The sequence below is a fragment of the Epinephelus moara genome, chromosome 21, assembly GCF_006386435.1.
Source record: "Epinephelus moara isolate mb chromosome 21, YSFRI_EMoa_1.0, whole genome shotgun sequence".
In the NCBI taxonomy this organism is placed as follows: Eukaryota; Metazoa; Chordata; class Actinopteri; order Perciformes; family Serranidae; genus Epinephelus; species Epinephelus moara.
Genome location: NC_065526.1, coordinates 24,757,699 through 24,781,317, shown reverse-complemented (window position 1 = coordinate 24,781,317; position 23,619 = coordinate 24,757,699). Strand labels below are relative to the sequence as shown.

The 23,619-nt window shown below is 41.4% G+C and overlaps 1 protein-coding gene across 2 annotated transcripts; it reads left to right on the top strand.

Annotated features, from left to right (window-relative positions):
- Positions 1–14,763: 14,763 nt before the first annotated feature.
- On the top strand, positions 14,764–23,541 carry LOC126383219 (uncharacterized). Of its 2 annotated transcripts, none has more exons than XM_050033709.1 (3): positions 14,764–16,538; positions 19,159–19,806; positions 22,916–23,541. In XM_050033709.1, the coding sequence occupies exons 1-2, from the start codon at positions 15,534–15,536 to the stop codon at positions 19,702–19,704; spliced, it is 1,551 nt and encodes a 516-aa protein (XP_049889666.1). In that variant the 5' UTR covers positions 14,764–15,533; the 3' UTR covers positions 19,705–19,806; positions 22,916–23,541. The 2 variants fall into 2 exon arrangements, with proteins under 2 accessions (XP_049889666.1, XP_049889665.1); XM_050033708.1 differs by having other exon boundaries at positions 14,765–16,538; positions 22,913–23,541.
- Positions 23,542–23,619: the final 78 nt, after the last annotated feature.

Genomic DNA, 23,619 nt, shown 5'->3' with positions numbered 1-23,619 from the left:
ATCGAGAGTGACTTAAAACAACCACAAAAGAGCAGCACTCATATTTTTTCAGAGTAGGTTTTTGTGTGAGGCTGATTTGAAGTCATTGTTTGAAGCAGATGTGAAGCAGTGAGAAGCAAATGATGATTTTGACGTTAATTGGTTACCTTGGAGGATTTGGACATTATCATAATGGATGCCGTATTAAAGACAATATTGTAGATAGCGAGTGGCTGTCAGGTCGGGTACAGCTTTGATTTCTCCCTCAGTGCACCGATTTAAGTGCACTGCTATTCATCTCAAATGCAAAAATATGAAGGCTGCAGGCTTCATTGTTTGTATTAAAAGGCAGTGGCGGAGAATGAATGATTCAGATGCTGTTTGTTGGACAACATGAGAGATTACTTTGAACAAATGGACAGCCATGAACTTGAAGGTCAGAGGAATGGCAAAAATGGAGGGCTTGGACACATCACTCACTCTGTCCAAATGTTAAAGCAGCACTAGACTTAAAAATAAAATAAAATACATGAACTGGACAAATGTTTTCTGCTTAATTTGTATTACAGCAGGCATGTTTGCAGCAATTATATCTCGCCGGCATCTGAAAATGAGTTAATCAAATCTGAATAAGTGGGTTCTGAGTTTAATGAACGGAGACTCTAATTCCCCAAATGCTACGTGATCAGTGTGAAGAATCTGGATGGCTTACCATGTAAATATGTGGATGCCTTTAACCAGTGGTTTTCAAACCTGCTGGCCTGTGATCCACTGAAATAATAAAACAAATGTCTGTGAACGTCAGGGGTTTAAAAGCTTAGAAGTAAAACAATTCAGTCAGAGATTTGAGAATGTCAGAAACAATAAAGATAGTTTTGTGTAGCATAAATGTTTTCAGTCCAGAGTGAAATATCTCAATAACTATTGGATAGAATGTCAGAAAACTTTGCACAAACATTTATGGTTTCCAGACAATGGACCCTAAAGGCCCTGACACACTAAACTGACATCAAAGAACTTTTGGCGACGAAGACCGACTGTTGCGCCAGCTCATGTTGTCTGTGTCTCAGCCAAAAAGTTGCACTTGAACACACTGTAAAGTTGTAGTGAACAAGACCTTCAGCCGTTTGTTTACTTTCCTCACTTCTGTTTCTTTTCTTGTGCGCTGACCTGAACTGTCAATCAGAGTGATTTCATTCACCAACAGACTCCGCCGTCTCTTACACTGATTCAACGTGCTGAATTGGCTGAAAAAAAACCAACAACCAGTGCCACAAAAACTAGGGTGACACCTGTGGCCCAACATTGACAGACGACTGTCGGCTTAGTGTGTTAGGGCCCTAATGTCTGGTGATCACCTGATATTTGAGACATGAGACAATCCCCAAATCGGTGTCTGGCAGCTGTGGCTCAGAGGTAGAGTGGGTCGTCCACTAATGGGAAGATTGGTTCGATCCCTGGCTCCTCTAGTCCACATGTCGGATCATCCTTTGAAAAGATACTGAACCCCAAATTGCTCCGGATGGCTGTTCCATCGGTGTGTGAGTGTGTGTGTGTTTGAATGGGTGAATGTGACATGGAGTGTAAAAGCACTTTGACTGGTTGGAAGACTAGAATATAGTGCTATACAAGAATAAGAATAACTTTATTCATCCCCAAGGGGAAATTCAATTATCTGTCAGCTCATCTATTATATGTCAAAGAATTATAAAGCCTGATGGCTGTTGGTATATAGGATCTTCTGTATCTCTCTGTCCTGCATCGAAGACAGAGGAGCTGTCCATTTACCATTTTTACCTCATAGTAAACTAGACAACTAGAGATACTCATTTATTAATTTTCCTTTTATCCCCAAATATATTGTAGCAAGATTATCAATGGTAACTTTAGCTGATACAGATACTGATATTGTGAATGTTTCATACTGTCATACACAGGTTGCACACATATTACAGTTTTTCTCATTTGCTTGAACACATTTGTCCATTTAGAAGTTTTCAAACAGTACACACAGGCCTAAACTGAAAAGTCGCTGGCCAAAATGACACATTACTAACACCTAACAAAAGCAAATATTTCCATCAGTCAACACAGCTTGTGATCAAATTTATATATTCTTTAATCAATCATCACACAGTGGACAGCAGAATACAAAATGTAATGTTTTCTTCAAAGATGATTTTACCAGAGATAACAAACCCTGCTGCACTCTGCACCTCTTTAATTTCTGAGACGTCATGTTTAACTACTGTAAAAAAAGAGACATTTTCTAACAACGTTTCCTCAATCACTTTATTACATTCATTATTCAGTATACTTGCCTCAGGCCTCTTTGATCCATGCTTGCAAACAGCAGCACAGAGGAAGCATGTTTTATAGATTGATAAAATCTGATTGCTGATTGAAGAGTTGTGCAACGGACTTTCACACAGGTGCATCAGTGATTCATATTTATGCAAGTCATTTCTGTCAGCTGTGAACAAATGTTTTCATTTTATTTAACACAGTTAATGTAATCGAGTTTCGGTACCTCCTGTGAGATCTGTGTTGGTTTGAAACAGGGTGTGAAAAATGTGTGAAACCAGTGAAAAAGTGTTGAGACATTTGCGAGAGAAGACTTCTGCTGTGCAAAAAAGGTGATGAGGAAGATCAAATGGATCCCTGTTTCCATTAAGCGTGTCTTAGCAATTGAGAAAAAACTATAACTATTATTGCTGTATTATTCCCTTTGTTCACTGTGCCTGGAGCCACTCAAGGGAAAGAGTGAACTCTTACTGTAAATGTCGACAACATGCACCATTTGCTATAACATTTTCAAAGGTTGTTTTGTTCGTGCTGTTTTTGTGAAAATGTTGGATCCTTGAAAGCTTCTCTGTAAGATGCTGACCTTCAGGCAGCTGCCTTAAAATATATATTTTTCTCAAAATTATCAAAATGGGGAAATCTGCTCAGGACAGTCATCACAAAGTCTTTAGAAATGTTGTTTTTCTACATTCAGAAGTAGCCAATAATAGTCATTCATGAACAAGAGAAACTGTATTCAAGAACCATCCACATATTAACACTTCTGTGATATCATCTTGATATTAAACGTTGTAATTAGACCTTTGTACGCCATCTAAAAGTAGAAGGAATGCCACTTTATTTAATTTTTTGATGATATATTGTCAAAAAATGCAGTTTTGAAATGTTACTAAGTAAAATTACTCAAGTATTGTACTTAAGCCTGAGCTACTACTTCTTCTTCACTACATTTCAGAGGCATAATTGTACTTTTTACTTCACTACATTAATTCTGCTGATAAAGGATGTTCCTATGTAAAACATAGTCAACTTTTTAAAATATGATGCACTGTTATACATTCAAATACCAAAACCAAAAGAAAACTACAAGCTTCAACAGTAAAATGTCACTTAAACATTATTGAAACAGTAACAATATATAATATAACAGTCACAGGGACCTTAAGGATCCTAATACTTTCCCATTGTAACAATGTCATACAAGGAAAGGAGTTTGGCAGTGGTTTTAAAATCTTCTGCACTGGACTAATGACCAAAGGCCTTGGCTTTGAGCCGTGCAATGAACAATGTGACGTGAGGCTTATCTGGGTCAGAGCATGTTACCGCTGCTGGTTAGATCTGAGTGAAAAGAAGCTTGACTGTCTGTTCCTGTTTTAGAATCAGTGTCCCGGGCTGTGAGTCGACGCCAGGCCGGGCTTTCATGTGTTCATTGCGCAAAACTGTTTAGTCCCCAGATAAAACAAAATGTAAGAGCCAGACATTTTAAAAGGATGTTTTTTTAATGTCATTTTGTAGCCTGTGACAGGGTTGTAGTGTTTGAGTCTGTACTTGAACATTTTCTTGGACTTGTATCTGTCAGACAATATCTCAACCTGCAGACAGCATGGCTCTGTGGACGACAATGTTGATCTCATGTTTCACCACTTTGACCGAAATAACTCAGCAACTATTGGATGGACTGGCATAAAATTACAGAGGTTTATGTCCCCCTTTATGATGAACCGTAATAACTTTGGTGATCCGTTAACTTTAAAACTAATGCCATCTTCAGTTCAAAATTGAAATGTGTCCAATAATTTGGTTTATGTTGCAGAACTGATCACACTCTCATCAACCTCAGCTGTACACTAAACTAAGCTGGTGAACATGGCAAACATTACACTTAATCAGAGACATGTTAACATTGTCATAGAGTACATTTACATGGACAAAATCATTCAGTTTTTGCCCTTTAAAAAAACAAAACAATATTTCCACTAAGCTGTAAACATAGCCAGTGAAAATAAATATTCCACTAATATTCCCATTTACATGCAGCTGTGCACACTCCTATAAAATCATGTTGTTTATTACATCAAAATATGGAAAAATAGAACAACTGGAGGTGCTTCTTTGCATCAAAATTCTTTTCACAGTTTTCTACCAGTGGCAGCTTGTTGGACCATATGAACTCAGCCTTCCTCTTTCCTTCCTTCACCTGCTTGACAAGGTTGATGTTGCGAAATTTGCGCATATCAAAAGCATGTTGATATCCAAGTCTTTCATAATGTTTAAAAGCAGGTGTGCTGCTTCTTCTGACCATAAATGTGTGCTTTTCCTTATGCAATTCTACCTCAGCCTTGCAAACTGTTGGCAAGTTGGTTTATGTGCAACGTATCGGTGACAACGCACAGAGCTGACGGTAAAGAGACAAGATGACAAGAGTTGCAAACTGCAGTAAAAAACCCAGCTGACACACATATTCCAAATGGGCTGTATACATGTTCACATAATGCTATTATAACCTGAATAGTACCGGCATGTCCCACATGTCTTAATCGGAAAATGCTGAATTTGGAAAAAGGCTTAATAGTGGAATATTAGTGTGCATGAAAACATAGCCAGTGTGAGGATGTTATCATGTTGGTGTTAGCATTTAGATAAAGCCTCTTAGAGCGATACAAGCATGTGCATCACATGCTGTGTGTAGGGCACCAAAACAGCCCAGTATGATCATCATCAATCATTAACTCTCTCAGTTAAGGCCCTGTCAGACACAACACACTTTGAGCCACGCTGCTGCTGGTCCAGTGGACACAGCCCAGTGCAAGCTTGCTTTTAGTTTATTATTAGGCCAACAGTTATTAATACAGTCAGTTGCCTCTGCTGAGCGAAGTTTTTCAATGACCTCATCAACGACCTTGCAGCCATTTAATGCAGACATGTGTGCTTTTGTAGAGCCTCCAGCAGCTGCTGACTAATGCCTATAGTTCTTCAGTAGTGGAACGTATATGCAGAGTTTTTAAAGTTTTGTGACTTTTTTTCTGTCATGTGTGAGCAAACCAACACAGAAATTATGCTTAGGGCACCCACATGGCCAGCAGTGGCTGTAAATGCAGCTGTAGACTTAAAGTCTTGTTCACAGTTGTCCTTATTTTCACTTGGCCCATCTTGTTTAAAGTCCAGGTAAAGTAAAATCAAAGATCTCTTTCTTGACACATTAAACATGTTAGAAAATACTTGTTGAAAACATGTGACAAGACTGTGAACTGTACAGTGTTGTATTGTGGAGTTAGACCGTTTAACTGTTTTATTTTTTCTTTTCCACCATTTTTGTGACTTACATATTTTGGGTGGGCCTGAAATCATGGAGCCATCATTATCATAACCCCTCCCCTATTGTATCTAACAATTAACATTAGAACATATTACATCAGTGTTGCCTCGTTAATCCCCTGTATGCGAGAAGTTTGCCAAGTTAAACAACCTCTCTTTCAGTCTAATAATTACATGAATAAATAACGCTGTTAAATGCCACAATTATATAGCTTAAACACAGCAAAATAGCTGTCACTAACATACCTTTCAGTCTCTCAGCCCAAATTTGCTACCCAGCCAGCCGGCAGTTGCTGCTTACTGCTGTGGGGGGGTGTGTGTGTGTGTTGTGCCACTTGGTTAGCTGCTAACATGAATCTGTCGCTGTGCAGCGGCTCACTTGTTCTTTGTTTCACCTCCTTCAGGGTACACACTCCCAGCATTTCAGAACAGAGAATACAGTAAGTAAAAGTAAAAGTAAAAGTAAATTTTATTTCTATAGCACTTTTCACAGATAAAATCACAAAGTGCTTTACAGCAAGAATAAAAAGCAATAAAATACAGACAGAGACAACACAGAAAACTGATAAAGTCACAGAGGCCCCAAAACATCAACATCAGTAAAAAGCCTGTCTAAAAAGATAAGTTTTAAGTTCTCTCTTAAAACCTTCAGTGGACTCTATGCTACGCAGAGTCAGGGGTAGTGTATTCCAAAGGCGTGGAGCACTGGACTAGAAAGAGCAATCTCCTCGTGACAGCTTATTTTGTTCACGATTTTGAAATCAAATTTTAAATAATGGCAATTTTTTTGTTGTGTTTGATTACCTCACAACACATACCGTATTTATTTTGCTTTACCTGGACTTTAATGCTCTCCCTGCATGCATTTTTAGTTTTTACATCTGGTCCTCAGACCTACAAATATTGATTTTTAACTTGGAAAGACATCATCAATAACTTGATTTTGCCCTGGACAGCAAGACTTGCACTGCTTTTGGTCTCTACGTGGTCTTCTCTTAAGCTGACATGAATCTGGTCTCCCAGTTACCGTTTATTCATCTTAACTACAAACATGCCCTTGCATCCACTGGAATGTGTCCTGATGTGTTGTCAGTACAGAGCTGATAAAACTCCTCTCCCGTGCCCCCACATCGCTCTCTCTCTGTCTCTCCTCCCCCCAACCTTTGTTACCACTCAAGAGCCAAACCAGGTGGACACGAGCACTTCTTCTCTTGTCCCCATGGCAAGCGCAATCTCCCGCCAGCAGGGCAAAATGAATCATTTCATTCCCATTTTCTTACTGTCAGCCATGGCAACAGCTTTCTGTGAGCCATCTCAGCTGTGCATCTCAAGGCAACACTCATTCTGCCCTTGTCATTATGCTGTCCATTAGTGCTTTTTGCTATTGTCATTTAGATTTCAGGCCTTTTTAAACAGCTGATTCCCTTGTGGTGTCCTTGTTGTTCCCCCTATAAAGACAAATTATCTGCAGCACCCACAGGTCATTAACACTTTGCATGCAGACTGCGACTGACCATGTCAAAGAGTCTCAAGGACAAAATGCTATAGATTTAATTCTAATTGAAAGTTAAAGTTTTTTTTCTTATGACAGTAAATTTTCAACCTTGCCCAAAAACTGAAAGAATAAAAGCAGTCATTTGCTTGATAGTCTACTTTAGTGCCCTTTAAAGCAAGAGCACACTGTGTCCCTCAGCTACCAACGTCACCGTGTAACCATTTTGTTCCCCGACAAAAACTCACACAGTAACTTATCTTATGAGTTGCATGACACAGCATTTTTGTGGTACCATGATGCAATTGGGTTTCCTGGCTTGGAAAGGGGAATTGTTTTATAATCCTCTTTGGAACAACGTAACCATTGTGTTCCCTAAAAGCAGGACGTGAACCGACACACCGAGCGCTGATATAAGATATGACCTCACTGGGTGATAGATCTAATGTGGCCTTCTGTAAAATAGGCTCGACACCGTCACTAGTCGCTATCTCAGGATGGAGAAATCACTTGTGACTGCAGATTTCCTGGCCACTTTCTCTTGTCTCAGTGAGCGCAGTCTTGCCTCAAAGGCAAATTGACTTAATTATGTGATCTTTGCCCGTTTCTGATACTTAAACTACGCCATTGGGCTTTTCTCGCCATAAAAAGAATTACATAATCTAATTTCAAGGCTTAATGGCAATTTTACTTGCAAATGGAAATGCAATAATTTATCCACAATAGGAGATTGCTTAGGAGTGAAAATAAATTGATCTCATCCACAGATGCAGGAACAGTTCATCCTCATTAAAGCAGCACCCAGTGGGTACTGAGTGTGCAAAATATCAGGGCGACTTACTCTTTTTCGATACTTGGCAAATAACAGGTAAAAGCCATTTTCTGCCATTGATTGATCTTTTTTCCCCACGCAATTTTTAAGGAGAAGATATTAAGAGTGTCACAAAGATGCCCATCATATTCAGTCTACATTAAAGCAGTGATCGAGCAGCTGCATGACTGAAGGGTCTCCTTAGAACTCAATGCTGTCTTTTTTTTTTTTTTTTTTTTGGGAAGGAAGGAAGTCCCTGTTGTCTGCTGCTCTTTTTAGCTTCGTTATGCAGTGTTATAATTACAGTGTGTGTGATGGGGAGTTTAAAATACTCATGAGGACATCATGTTGCATGTGATCAGTGCATTATTATAATACTGGTGTTGAGTTTAAAGTTAGTGAACACAGTGTTCACAGTAACACACCCTGATATTCATATCGCAGAGAACTTATTAAACACTGTCTATGTGCTGGCAAGAGGAACAGTCTGATATGGGAGTCACATTTCCATATCAGAAAATGACACATACATCACTGTCAGAACCTCACAACTCCAATTTGTAACTCCAGCTTTAGTAATCTGAGCAAAGTTGGCAGTGTTATATCTAGAAAACTGATCACATTTTCGAGGTACTGCACTACTTTTTTATTGAATAGTAATATTTAGGTTCAGGTCTTGAATCTAAATGCTTTTAATTATCTGCAAAATTATCTTTTAAACTGATGAACATCATATATATAATCCATGGCATAATTCATTTCTCACCTTTAACTACCATACGTGTTTTTCCCAAAATAAGATCCTATTGTGGTCCACTGATAGGAGAGGGACTTCCCCTCTCTATACATGTTAAGCATGGCTGAGGGAACTCACTCATTGAGTCTGATAAAAACACAATCTGGTCTGATAACATTTTCCATGCCTTTACCCCAGGAGGTAAAAATACTGTAAATAATAATATGCTGCATTTATTTGACAGTTCACAGTAGAAACAGACAGGAAATAAGGTGAGAAAATGAGGAGGCTGACTTGCAACCAAGGTCCTCAGCTGGAATTGAACCTGGAGGGATGTTGCCATTGTATATTAAAAACATTATTATATACATTATTATATACATTATTTTTAGTTAGCTTGGTGTTTTTAGTTTGCAAAAATCTTTAGAAAATGGCATGAAAAATATAAAACATAGGCATAGACTACATAAATTATGGGTGTAGCTTCCATGACATAACCCAATGGTTTGTGGACTGCTGCTTTGAAGCCTCGAGTTTGGCATTTCGGCCATCGCTATCTTGTTTTTTTGGGGCCAGAAGTGACCATATTTGGACAAGAGGGTGGAGCTGTTTAGGAGCGAGGAGTGGATCCTACTCACAGACAGTGGTGACACCTCCCAGACAGCCTGTCACTCAAGCACACCCTTAAATATGCGTAACCTTGGGCATAAACATCTTGGCTATAACCAGAGATCCAGATCTCATGACTGCAGACAGACTGTGGGACAATATGGCTTTAAATGTTCAGCAATGCACTCTGGGGCTTTTTCATGTTGTGCCTCTCAGGCAATTAAAATGTTTTTAAAATCAATATAACACACTGGGAGTCAGTTTAATTAGGCTAAAACCAGCCTACAGTATGGGGATATCACAGGCAAGACATTAATCATATCACATACAGTCTCTAATGCAAACAACTTGCATAGTGTGTGATGTGGGACACTTGAGTCTGCATCAGTAAATATCTGGGCTCCGTGCATCTGCAGGAGGGTAAATAGGCCACACACGCCATCTGACACATGTCTGACACCATACTGAGCTCTTGTTATAGACTCGTTCTGAGGTATCCATATGTGCTAATTAGGTCATCTTGACCCTGGTGAGGACAGGAGAAGGCTGAGTGGCAGAGCGGTGAAGTGTGGCTCCCATTCTCCTCTCCGTGGTTGCCCTCCAGTCGTGCAGCCGAGCGGGAGGTGGGTAGGCCAACACAAAAGAGGTGATGTAAGAGCTGCACAAGCTGGGAACTTACTTTCTGAGGCAGCACACACGCACACATACTACACCCACCTATAGATAAGGGTGCAGACAGCCATGACAACTACAACTTTTGAAATTCCTTTTGTAGCTCGTAGACGGGGATCTGCCTGCGGAACCCCTACTGAGAAATCCTGAGATTAAGATGACAGGTTGAGGTGTTGCTCTGTCTGCTCTTATCGACTTTCTTGTCTTTTTGTCTTCTTTTCTTTCCTGATTGTATATATTCATATGTATGAGATAGATGGAGGCACAGTGAAGTGCTTTTATTCAGAAAAAGTGTCCCACTCAGATGGAAATACTAAGACTTTGCTACTCTACTTTGCTGAAGCCAAGGAAAGTGAAAAAAATAGCAGGAAAGAGTTGGTTTTCAAAAGTGAATGATGATACAACTCCAAAACGGTCGGAAGGACACATTTGACTAAAAATAAATAAACAAATAAATAAATAAAATAGAGCCAGATTGCTCTTCTTTCTCAGCTGACTGACTGTTCGCTGCGGATGTCTCAACTTCTGGTCGTTTTACAATGGGCCAGTTTCAGATGCTACAACATGGACTTACACTGTGCTCAGCCTATAACATAAGATCACTGTAAAGTAGAGGTGCCCAATATATCAACACTGTATATTTGATTCTGATACTGAGATGACAATTTGTCAACCAGCAGAGATTTTGTCATACTGTTTATATCTGCAGTGTCCATCTGTCCCTTTATTTATTTATTTATCTTTTTATTTTTTGTTCCTTCATTTGTTCCTTTGAAGGCCATTTCACATGGGGGACGTGAAGAATTAACAACAAATAATTACAAGAACAGCAGTTCGAAAACATGTATTGATGTGTGTAGACCGTGTGTAGAGGTCTTATTTTCCTGGGTGTATCAGATAATTGTGGGAGAGTTGTAAGAACTCATTTGTATGATTTTTGCATCAATGTTTTGATGTACTTTAATTTTTTGATATTTAATTCACTGGTAAACCAAAAACAGACATTTCTGTCTGGATATGTAAAGCTGCTATGATCAATATTTTTTTTTATTCTAATGAATCACATGAAAGGGGTTGCTCGTAGTGATTAACTCACAGAGAATTTTTATATGAATCTGCAGTTCTTTCAGCTATTTTGGTTCACCCTAATCACTCTCGTAGCGTCAAACTTTAAAAATTGTTCACTACCAGACACAGCTGGTGAACACAGTGAGACAGCTAGCTGCTGGAGAATATTTCCCTCAGGAGCTGGTGGAGACAAAAACTGAGCTAACAGAGTGACAACCTGTTCTCATTTCTAGGTTGTTAAATATGGACGCTTTGATGTACCCCCCCAGCATCTGATATTGACACACAAGGCATCTGTATGAGACACACGGTGGTCTCCTAGGTGAAACATGTTTTAATACTTAACGGTTAACGTTGTGAAATGGTCATGATTACGTTTAAAAACGAGATTGTGGTTTGATTTGAAATAAGTATGTTTCTTAGAGGGTTATGGCCAAAATAAGCGCTGGCTATGGTTCAGAAGGTAGAGCAGGTTAATTACGGTAACGACTGAACCGAAGATCAGCTGTTCGATCCCTTTCATGTTGAAGTATCCTTGAGCAAGATACTGAATCCCAAATTGTACCGATGGCTGTTCTATCAATGTGAGTGTACTTAAAACTGAGTAGCAGGTGGCACCTTGTATGGTAGCCTTGGCCACAAGTGTATGAGTGTGTGTGTGAATGGGTGAATGTGACTCATAGTGTAAAAAGCAATTTGAGTGGTTGGAGGACTCGAGAGGTGCTATACAAGTGCAGGTCCATTTACCATCTATTTACATGGGGCATTGACACGACATGTCATGTAGGCGGTGCGATGCTGGGTTAATGCAGGGTTTGGAACCGTACGCATATTAACTGGTACTTAATTAATCAACTGGATCATTTTAACAACAGGATGCTTCTATTTGATTGATTTATTTTAATATGAAATGCAAAAACACACACAAGGTTGCTCTAAAACTTGGCATTGCCTCTGTTACAATGAAGTGTTCATTTTTTATTTTTAAACAGATTGTACCATTTTGTTCACAGTTTTGTAGATTTTTTCCTGTTGGAAGGCCGTGGATCTGCATGAAGAGAAAAATAATTAGACCAACTGCATAAAGTAAACCTTGAGCAGTGTGGGCAAGCAGTGTCGCAGCTTTGTTTGATTAGAATGGAGGCTCTCTGCTGTAGGCGTGCTGCAGTAGACGTGTCATGCTGCGACTGTGTCCCATGTATTTTGGCTGTTATGGTTAGATGTAAATATGTGATGTGATGTCAGTATGTGACACATGTATGTAACCTATGCAACATTATGTTTAATTAAGTCAATGTTGATTTTTGGATTCAATGGGGACCCAAACAGTGGTCTCCTGGGTGAAAGTCCTGTGTTTGTTTGACTCACCCATATGCCCCAACCACTTACGAATACAGATTTTTTTGCTCTTTATATCAGTTGCTCTGAGTGTCTTATATTGCTGTGGATGGGTTGAAGGCCTGGTGCATCTTATACAGCCATTAAAGGGGGCCATGTGCATCAGTATCAGACGTTGAGGGGCATGACAAAGCATCAGTATTAGACAACCTGGGAGTGAGACCAAGCTTAAAGTGAATACTGGACAGAAACACTAAAATAAATTATATGTTGCACTGTGTGTGCTAGATGTGTAAATGACAACTGTATGCTAACAAGTTAGCCCTATCGGCTTTAAAGTTTATGTCAGTGTTGTATTCACAGTTTGTTTCTGCTGCCCTCAAGTGGCCAAAAAAAGCCAACCCTTTACAGTTGTTGTAGCTTTCACCCATCAATAAGATATCACCTATAAGATTTTCCGTTAAAAGATACTGTTAATACGATATCAGTGTCACTACAGAGGATTTTATCCATACTGCCCACTGCTAGTGTTCATTAAACAGCAACTCAATCACAGTAACAAGAGCAGCTGACCCTTGGCTAAGGTCTGCTCATTTGTGATGGTACGTCAAGCTGTCGGAGCTACCACGGAGCCCACACTGTCACTAGCTGCACTCCCTGAAGAAACGTTATCAGATTTTTGGAGAAACGAAAAAGCGATGTAATAGAGAGGAAGACAAAAGGGTCTAAAATACGTGTTTGAAGGATATATCCAGCATGTCAAACTCACTCAGCAGCAAAAACAGGTTGAAAAGATAAAGATAGTTAGAATCTAGAACCTAACGTACAGATGACAGTGTAAAAGTGAAGCATGACACCACCTGATCATTGAGACAGAAGACTATGAAATTTAAAGGAACCTTCATTGATATTTGACCAGCTGTGTGTTATCGCAGTGTGTGCAGACGAATAGTGTTTAGTTTACCCCTCGCTGCCACTGCCTGGACCTCCGCCAGCGGATGGACAGGGAGCTCCAGGGGACCCAAACACTGTTCATCTGCACACACTGCGATGACACATAGCTGGTTGAATATTGCCAAAGTTTCCCTGAGTCCCCTCACTGGTGTCTGTAAAGCAGGGTAGGTCTTTATTCAGTGTTATAATCATTAAAAAGCAAACAGCGTATGTGTATACATTTAGAGGACTATACCTTCAGCTGGCTAACTAGGGAGCTGGCTAACCCTACACTTTTCAGAGTTTGTTTTTGGTTTTGGAACAAGGAAGAAACATACATATCCACCCAATCTCTGCACACATACCACAGGCACCACATTTAGCTTAAAATCCACAAAACCAGGCTGAAAATGCAAAAAACCTTACACGATTGTAGTAGAGGCTATATAGCTGTAAAACTGTCAGACCATTAACGGAGCTGGCCAAATCTAAACTACGATTGGCCAGTCTGCATTTGAGTGGAGGGATTCAGTGAAGGGTCGATTCTAACTCTTCAAACTTGCTTATATTCACTGTAAATGTGAATTGTATACAGATGTGCATATCCCCTTTGAGACTACATACAGTATATATATATATATATATATATATATATATATATATATATATGTGTGTCTAGGTAAAGTCACTCCAGCTGTGTTACATCTACAATAACAATCTTTCCCAGCAGCTGGGACCGGACTGCTCATCCTCTTGCTGGGACAGATGAATCCCCTTCATCCTCTTCTGCTGTTATTCTCAGTAGTTTTTTTCTTTTCTTTTTTTTTACAACCCATTGTTTCAAAGCTCCAGTTATTTTCTTTGAAAATAAACGCCTAGCTGTCCTCAGCTGTGGATTAAGAGCCACAACACAGGCACGTTATGCTATTTTTGAAAGAGATCTTGATTGCTCATCCTGCTTTTCAAATTTTGTTTGAATGACTTTTTGTTCCATTTATCCTGAGATTATGGTTATCTATAGTGAGCAGTGATTGATTTATAATGAAAAGGATGATGAATTTAACATGCCATGAACATGTGTTTGACTTCTCTGACAGTGTGCTGTTTACGCCGCATGCAAACACCATTGTATAGACTTGAGAGGAGGAAGCGTGTGTACTTTTCTATGCAGTGCAACTATAATGCCTGTGCTTGCCTCAGCAGAGTGAAGTTTTGCTCAACTGTTGAGGTGAAACCACTTTAAGTGAGACAATGATAGAGTGGGAATGACAGGAGTGGCAAAGGACAAAGAGAGGAAGGAATTGGTGGGGGAGAAAAAAGGAGATACAGCATAGTGAAAAAAATGTTCCCTTGTACAAAGGCAGTGGCTCTGTCTCCTTGACTCAGAATGCTGTCTACTCCCTCGTCTGTGTATGTTAGAAACCCCACCTCCCCCAGTGCTTCTCTCCTCCCTTCCCTTCCCCTCCCCTTCCCATCCCCTCCCCTCCCTCACCTCCTCCTTCAGTCTCCGGCCGAGGAATCCCAGGCAGCGTTTAATTGCAGAGTGCAAAGGCTTTAGTTTGGGCTAATGAGCTCAGTGCAGGAGCTGGGACTCTTTCACGCACTCTCTGAGAGACAGAAACCCATATGGAGTCCTTTACCGGAGGAGCCTCACAAGGCGGCTGGATTTTAGGTAGAGAGGAGAGAAGAAATTCATAAATTCAGGTACAGCCGAGTATGTGAGAGAATATACCAGAGGCAGGAGACGGAGTACGAGGTGGAGAAAGAGAGGAGAGCGGGAGAGGGGAGGGGAGGAAACGGGAAATACACAGTCACAGAGAGAGAGAGAGAGAGAGAGAGAGAGAGAGACTGGAAGCCTGCAGCAGCAAATGAGACAGAACAACGAGGCGGGAGAGGTAGAAAGAGAGACTGAGAGGGAGGGAGGTGGAGAGGGGCCCCGTCTAGGAGAGAGGGCTACAGGGTGAGGAAGAAGGAGTGGAGAAAAAGTTGGGAGAAGTAGGAGACAGAGGGTCCGGGGAAAGAAAAGAACGGGTGCAGAGATTAACAACTCCAGTACAGGAGAGAAGAAGAAGGGAAACAACAGACAGGAAGGAAGGGGAGGGAGAAGTCTTGGGTAGAGAGCAGGAAAAAAAAGAGCTGAAGAAAAGTTTTCTTCTGGGAAGACGCAGATGAGGAAAACAGAGCGAGTGAATGACTGGGCTAGAGAGAGCAGAGAGGGGAGGAAACCGATTGTTTTCTAAGGCGTTTTCCACACAAGCCTCTGGACTTCTTTGGACATGTACACAGACGGTGCACAAACAACGGGACACCACCGATTTCTTCAGCACATCAACACCAACGCCCCCTGCTCCTGCCAGCACTGCGTCCACTATGAGGCGTCCGGCCACCACGGTGGGCTGGGATACCAATCAGCATCAGCCAGACAGACAGACCACCCATCTCTGGACTGTAGGAGAGACATCCAGGCTCCTCGGGTTAAAGACGTAGGAGGGAGAGCTTTCGCAGTGAGCAGAGCTGAGAGAAGCGGTCATCGCAGCCCACAGAGGAGGCCTGTGTTCACAGGGCCAGGCCCTTACAGTCAGTCAGACGACTTGAGCCAAGTTTGCCCCTGGGAGTTGAAACCTGCCCAGTGGACCTACCCGCCGGAGCCTGGGGTGAGACACTACCCGTCTGTCAGAGAACAGTGTGGCTGTGTGGTGCGCAGCGACACCAGGGCACCCCCCTTTAATGCTGGGATACCACATCCTCTCCCCCATCTTCAGGTCAAAGGTCAAGGGTACAGGCACAGGAGGACTATCAGGTATGTCTCTGTGGATGAGGAGGAGGAAAGTTATGGATGCACCCCTGAGAACTATCATTCGGAGCCACAAGACCCCCACCTGGGTCATTTACACATGCCAAATGGCCATTGTGGACCAAGGCTTGTATTCTTTGAGGGAGGGGAGGAAAGAGATAGCCATCAGGACCGGGGAAGACCAAAGGGTGGATCAGAGGAGGGCTGTAACGGACGCGTAGGTTCTCACAAAGGCTTCTTCCCCACTGAAGTCCCACAAAAACACTTCAACCAAAGCAGACAGAAGGGGCCGTGTGTCCCACCCTCCGGCATCACCAGTCCGGAGCCCTCAAAACCAACAACCAACAGCGACCACCAGCGCCAGGGTTCGGAGGTGGTGAAGCAGAAGAGGAGGCAGGGTTCGGTGAGGGATCAGATCAGACAAGTGGTGACAGATCTGGAGGATGTGTTGGGGGGTTTGAAGCAAGTTCACGTGGAGATGAAAGAGGTAGGGGGGTCTGTTATTATAGATGTTTATTCTTTACATCAAGCGCCTGGGTGAGGTGCAGATGTTCCAGCCTTTTGTCGATGCTCCCCTGGATGTTGTGACATTTAAAACGATTAACACAAAGCTCAGATGCAGACATAAGTGGAGATGAGTTTGACACACGTCATGTATCTGTGTGTCTGTGTGTCTGTGTTCATGAGAGCATATCTGTGTGTGTGTGTGTGTGTGTGTGTGTGTTTGTGCATGCTGACTGCATTGTTTGTGACTCACTCATCATCTCTTACCGAAGCGGTGATTGAGAACGATTTGCACTGACCTTTTGCAGAACGCTGCAGAAATTGGCAGCGTTCCGGGTAGCACATTAAAAAGCCTGGCTTGAGACTGTTACTAAATTATGCCTTGCTCTTACAGTATCCATTTTGCATGCAGCTGTAAAATAGCATTGATTCACAGCTGAATGCATCCGTGCAAGGCCTGACATTGTCCTGAAGCAACATTACCAATAGAAAAACCTCTGGGATTGTAAACTGAGACGGTTGGAAACAAAAGGACGTCAAAATAAACTGGCTTTGATTTGAATGACAGGCTGAATTGTCATTGTCTCAGTTTTAGCACAGTCAGAGACAAACTTGTGTTTATAAATACTCTTTGGCAGTGGTGGAAGAAGTACTCGGATCCTTAAATACTGTACTAATACCACAATGTAAAAATACTCCATTACAAATAAAAGTCCTGTATTTTAAATTACTACAGAAGTATTATCAGCTAAATGTACTAAAACTGTCAAAAATGAAAGTACTCATCCATGGAAATGGACTCTGTTACTGATATAAAATCATATGCGACAATACTAATGCACCAATGCATGAGCAGAATTTTTTGGTTTATGATAGTTTTGTCTAGGGGTTCATGGCCAGGGCCACTCCAAATGATCACACAATGAATCTCACACAATGAGGGGTTGTGAGATAATGAACAGGACAGGAAAGGAAAGGAAAAGATTTCTCCTACACAGATATTCATACTCACATCTTAAAAATATCCTTTAGTTTGTGAAATATTGGAAAGTTTGACCTCTTCTTTTACATCAATTATACCATCTGAGAAGTCCAGATGGGAAACGACTCTTTGATGGGACTGCAAACAACTCAAGGGGCCACAAATAGAAACTTTTGAAGGGTCACAAGTGGAAACACCTGCTTAAATTTTAAGAAAGCACCATTTTTTATAAATATATCAAATGTTTTTGTGTGAAGCTTTAAGGCCCACGCACAACAAACTGTCATGAAAGAACTAGTGGCGATGAAGGTTGACTGTTGCGTCATCTCACACTGAGTGTGTCTCAGCCACAAAGTTGCACTTGAATGCACTGCAAAGACTACAGCCAACAGCCAACTACCATGTACGCTTTGTGCCTGTGCGAGAGGGAATAACGCTCCATACCAGCAGGTGGCGGTAGTTTGCATTTGTGATTCAAAAAAGGGAAACTAAAAGACTGACAGGACGGAATCAAGATGCTAGTTAGGCAGTAAGCACCATAGACTGAAAAAATAATGGACGTAGCTACCATGGCATCATCCATTGGTTTGTGGACTCCTTGAGCTCGGCATTTCAGCTGTGGCCATTTTGGTTTTTGGAGCCAGAAGTGACCATATTTGGGCGAGAGGCTGGAGCTGTAGAGGAGCGAGGGGTGGATCTGACTGAGAAAAACACTATTGGCAGACAGCCTGTCACTCACAGCAGCCCGTCCTTAATTATGCGTACCTTTAAGCCTTAATAGAATATAAATAGGAGAGTATTCACCCCCAGTTGCCATGAAGTGGCAATTAGCCATGGAGATTGTAGGGGACCAAAACAGTTTTTTATAACAGGCTGCTTTAAAGTTGGACATTTTAACATGGGCCCCTATGGGGATTGACCTGCTCTGGAGCCAGCCTCAAGTGGCCATTCAAAGAACTGCAGTTTTTTGTCACTTTAGTGTTAGCTTCATTATTCAGCCCTGGAGGTTGCTGCTTGGTACAACACCACCGGATGTTGAAAGAACAAATTATATTTACCATATTTACCAATTTTGTGTGGTGAGCTCAAACGCTAAAAGAAATCTAATTTTATCTGATATACGAAGTTTGTTTTGATGTCAAGCCCTCTTGACTTTAGCCATTTGTTTGCTTTCCTCACTTGTTTCCCTTCCCATGCACTGAGCTGAACTGCCAATCAGAGTGATTTCACTCACTGAAAGGTCCGCTGTCTCTGATGTTGATTCAACAAACTGAATTGGCTGACAAAAAGCTGATAAGGGCCGACTAGTGCCAGCAGTGTGAGACGCACTGCAAAAAGTAAGAGGACAGACACTCATGGATGGTCCAACATTGACTGACAGCCAAATGTCAGCATAATGTGTCAGGGCCCTTAATTTGACTGTAACTGTTAACTATAACTGTCAAAGACATTAAATGCCGTAGAAGTACAATATTTCCCTCTGAATTACAGCGGAGAGGAAGTATAAAGTGCAATTAAACAGAAATACTCTAATAAAGTACAAGTACTGTACTTAATGTAAATGTACTTTTTTTCCACCACTGCATTTTGGACAAGCATCAACTCTCTCATTGTCATTCAGGTGGTTCAGCAGATTGATCGTCTCACAGCCAGAATCGACATCAGCGAGGAGGCACCCTGCATCACTCAGGGGTCGTACAGCAACTTTCATGGCTCAACTCATCCAGGAGACCTCATAGTGGCCCCGCTGCCAGCTCACAAGCCTGCCCCGGTCCAGGTGTTGCAACACATCGACGAAGACCGCATCATTTTAAGAACTAACTCTCCCTCCCCTGTTCACATGGCATCAGTCGTCAAAACGAGCCGTTTTACCCCAACCAACCACAGTAAGGACATGAACCACGAAAGGCCGGGTGTAAACGGCCATCCGCCTCACCTGTATCCCTCCAGAGAGTCCAACCACATAAGCCAAACTCATCCTGAGCCCCACCCACAGAGCCTAGACCCCAAGGTCATTATTGGTAACAGCACGTCCAATTCAAGAACTCAGAAGCCTCCTCTGTACCCTCAAAACGGGCGCTGTGGGAAGGGCCCTTACCCGCCTCCCAAGCCTGTAAGGACCCCTGCGTACCCTGGGAGAGGCTGCCAGAGCACCAGCATGGTGTGAAGGAGGGGGGTGGTCTGCCCCAGTGCCATGGGGGCCTGAAACATGAGACCCTGCTGCAGCGAGTGGAGGTCAGAGTGGGACCAGGCAGGGAAACAACTCATGGTAAGTTTAGATACAAGAGGACTTTTTTCACCTCTCTGTCTCTCTTCCTTTACAGTGTTGATGTTTCCATCAGCACTCTCAGCTGATGACGTTTGCCGTGTTTACTGGCAGCGTGGTTTTCAAAGTCAGTAAATGAATTGCAGCGTTCCTCCCCGTTACAAAAAGGGTTTATGTGTGTGTTTGATGTCTGTGTGTCTGTGTGTGGGCGGAGGCGGAGGGGGCGTAATGCGTCTGCTTTTGTTGATGTCACATGATTTCCCAGTCTTCACTACACTGCAAAATGTGTCTGTCTTGGCAGCTGAAATGAGAAATGGGTGTTTATTCTTGAGTTTGGTGACATGTGTGTACAAAATGAGCCAGCAGGGTGAGAAAACTTCACTCACTGAAGTAAAGCTTAACTTTATTGAGTAGATTTGAGGAATATCTGATCTTGCAAAATGAGATTAGCCATTGGTTGGTACATATTTTAAAACATAAGTCTCGAAACAAGGTGAGCTTTACCTAAGCAGCTTAGTATTGATTTTGACTTTGACCATTTTTCCCACATTAACCACTGAATCTGAAGGCAAAAAGGAGGATAAAATCTTAAGACTCTTTTTTTGCAGTGTAACTTAGTCATCACTTCGAGGGAACTGAGAGTTGGCAGGAGCTCAGTCTTTTCTGGCGAAGGAAGACCCCACAGCCACTTGACTCCAATCATGTGACACAAGAGAGGCGTCATTATATTTACTGGATGATCATAGCTCTGACTCAGAATTCGCTTCATTTACTGTTAGAGGTTGATGAGGAGGAACTGAAGCTTTCTTCTCTGCCACCATCAGATGTATCATTACTGGCTGTGAACGAGAAGCAGACTTAATAACAAGATGACATCTGTAAAAAGTCCCTTCAGCAGATGGGGAGAATTAGACTGCAGATACATACAGTTCCTTCAAAAAGTCCACCTTTACAGATGCTGCAGACTGACGTGCATGTTTCTGTACTTCCCTCTTGTGCAGAGTATGCGTAACTGCAATCTATTTTTCTTGCCTCTCTGAGTTGGGCAAGCACAATCTGGTTTTAATCATAAACCCCCCTGGCCATGTGCCAGAACAGAGTGAGGCAAACTCTTGGTATATTTGTGACGTCCATATAAACATGAGCACCGCTGCACAGTAAAGCAGCTCTGCACATTATACTGCAGGGAGAGACTCGCTCCAAGCTCCAGGTTGAGGCTGGCAGCCAGAGACACGGGTCGAAAAAAGTGCCTGCGCCTGAGCTTTCATTTATATAGTTAGACAAGAGTTTAATTAGTTGTAAGTGTAATGTAGCTTTTCTGTTCAACGCTGCCCTTTATTTTCACTTTCAAAGTCTTTCAAAGCACCGATGCAGGTGACATTTGAAAAGGCCTGAATCTTCTGAATTAGTCACCCAGAGCAGGTTCAGTTTTAAAATGGGTAGCACAACAGATTTTGTGCCTTACAACCAAGCAGCTCTCACACACATATACACACATTTATTCTTTTTTTTTATATATATCAAAGGATTCCCATTAGCTTAGCATCAACATTAATAATTACATCATGCAAGTAAAAGACCAAAAAACAAATTTATAGAGGGAATATGAAATGCATCCAGACTTTATTCCTACATAACCCAGAGAGAAATAAAAAAAAAAAGTCAGGCCCCAAAGGATTGTTTCTTTGATATTTAAAAAAGTATATTTCACTTGCAAAAGTTTTTACCGAAAAATGTCTTTAATGTCAACATCTAAAATTCATATCTCATCTCAACACAAAGCTACACACACACACACTTTATAGGATATAATACATTCCCTATTACCGTAGACCCCCTTTATAACTTGTATTAAGATGAGTCTCGTATCCAAATTGTATCTAGATATAATTCATTCTGATTGCATTTACCCTTGGAATTAATTTCTCCAATGTCCACACTGAGATCCAAGCACTCTGTTCAGCTTAAACAACCAATTGTAGTCATTCTCTAATATTTTGCTTAGTGGTTTATGAATACCTTGGTGTGATACAGATTGCCAAGTTTGATTTATATACTTTCGTTGGACCAAACTGAAAGCACACACTTGGTCTCATCTTGTTTACCGCATCCATGAGTGTCTTAAATACCTATAAGTTTTCTTGCTGCCTTTTTGCTAGTAGCTTAGCTCGCTAACTTGCTAATGGCAGCTACCTCACTGGTTTGGAACTATAGACTGGATAACATGACTGCCCCCCAAAACTGAAGCCAAAATGCCCCTGCCTTGTCCACCTGCCTCAGATCCTTTGGGGCCCCAAAAGCCCCACAGGTGTGTGTGGTCATTTGAAATAATAACAGGTCTTTTTTATTTCAGTTTATATTGTGCTACCATTGTGCACATTCCTGAATAATTTGGTGTTTAATCAAATAACCACATACTAATTGGTACACATCAATCTTGAGGCGCAGGAGTGCTGGTTTCTGCAGCTGCGGACTAAATGTAACCCGCATGTGTGTCTGTTTTCAGGTCTGCCCTTGATGAACACTTAAGGGCATCGTGTTATACACAATGCACTGAGTCTTACCATTTTACTTTAATTGGAGTAATTTAAACTTACTTTTAAACATTGTTTTAACTTGCATACTGTATTTTTAACTAATTTACTTTGCAGTTTGTACTTTTTAATGACATGATGTGTTCACATACTTTTTTTTTTGCTGCTGCACAATCTATTGCCTTTTAATTGCAGAATGGGGCAGTCCTAGGGGTCAGGGCTCATTTTTGCCCCAGGGCCGTCTTTTGGACTAACACAAGGACTGGCCAAAACCTTATTTTTTGATAATGTACTGACCATCAAGGTTTGAAACCTAGACAGGACCTTTCAAAGACTGTACATGGGCACACACACACACACACACACACACACACTGCTTCATTTTCATTACAGCAGAGATTACCACTGCATTTCTATGGCTCCATCAATGAATGATGTTCCAAGAAAAAGCCTTGAGAAGAAGCAAAGTTTGCTCGTACAGTGTTTGGGTCTGAGCTCACTGGGGTACTGGGTTCAGAATTTAAATGATATTTTTCTCTCTCTCTCTTTTTTTTTTTTTGTTATGATGTTTTCAGCAGGAGCTGATGCCACTGAGACAAGCTGTCGGCCAGCGGAGACAGAGCACGGCCTGAAGGTGGGGATATTTCCAAAGGGAAAACTACCCCAAGAGTCGACCTGTGACTCACACAATCACAGAAGCATGGAGGAGTGGCAGTCAAACCTCTCTGAGAATTTATGCTTTTGCTGTTTCGGGTGAGGTAGTGGCAAATATTAAGAAGGATAAACTATGAACTCCTATTCAACAACCACCAATAGAAAGCTAAAGGTACGTTTTCATGTCAGTGTTAATTTATTTGATACTATTTTTTATTGCAAAGAATTCTATTTTCAGGCAGCTTACACCAGTCTGCATACTACCTAACCTAATGTATGCTATATCAAAATTTATATCATCTAAACTATTATACAGATATTTTACAATGCAAGTGATTAGACTGTAGTCTCACTGTGACAGATATGCTACAGTATGTAAGAAGAATAATCACTAAGGAGAGAGGCAAGCTGGGGAGGCAGAGCAGAGATTAACAGAGATTCCTCTCCCCTTTTTCACACAAATCAATCTGACGTCTCAATTATCTAACTCTAAGAGACACTGCATTGAATGCATCGCTGAATGTCCCACATTTCAATATGAAATAAAAGAATTGACGCCAGTATTTCATTGCCGCTGACTCTTGGAAATTATTTATGAATTCACTGATTCTGATCGAAGTATCCCAAA

Excerpts from the sequence above, each read along its gene's own strand:
- LOC126383219 (XM_050033709.1), top strand. The coding sequence starts at position 15,534 with ATGTACACAGACGGTGCACAAACAACGGGACACCACCGATTTCTTCAG. Across the intron at positions 16,539-19,158 it reads TTCACGTGGAGATGAAAGAG|GTGGTTCAGCAGATTGATCG; the intron begins GTAGGGGGGTCT and ends ATTGTCATTCAG.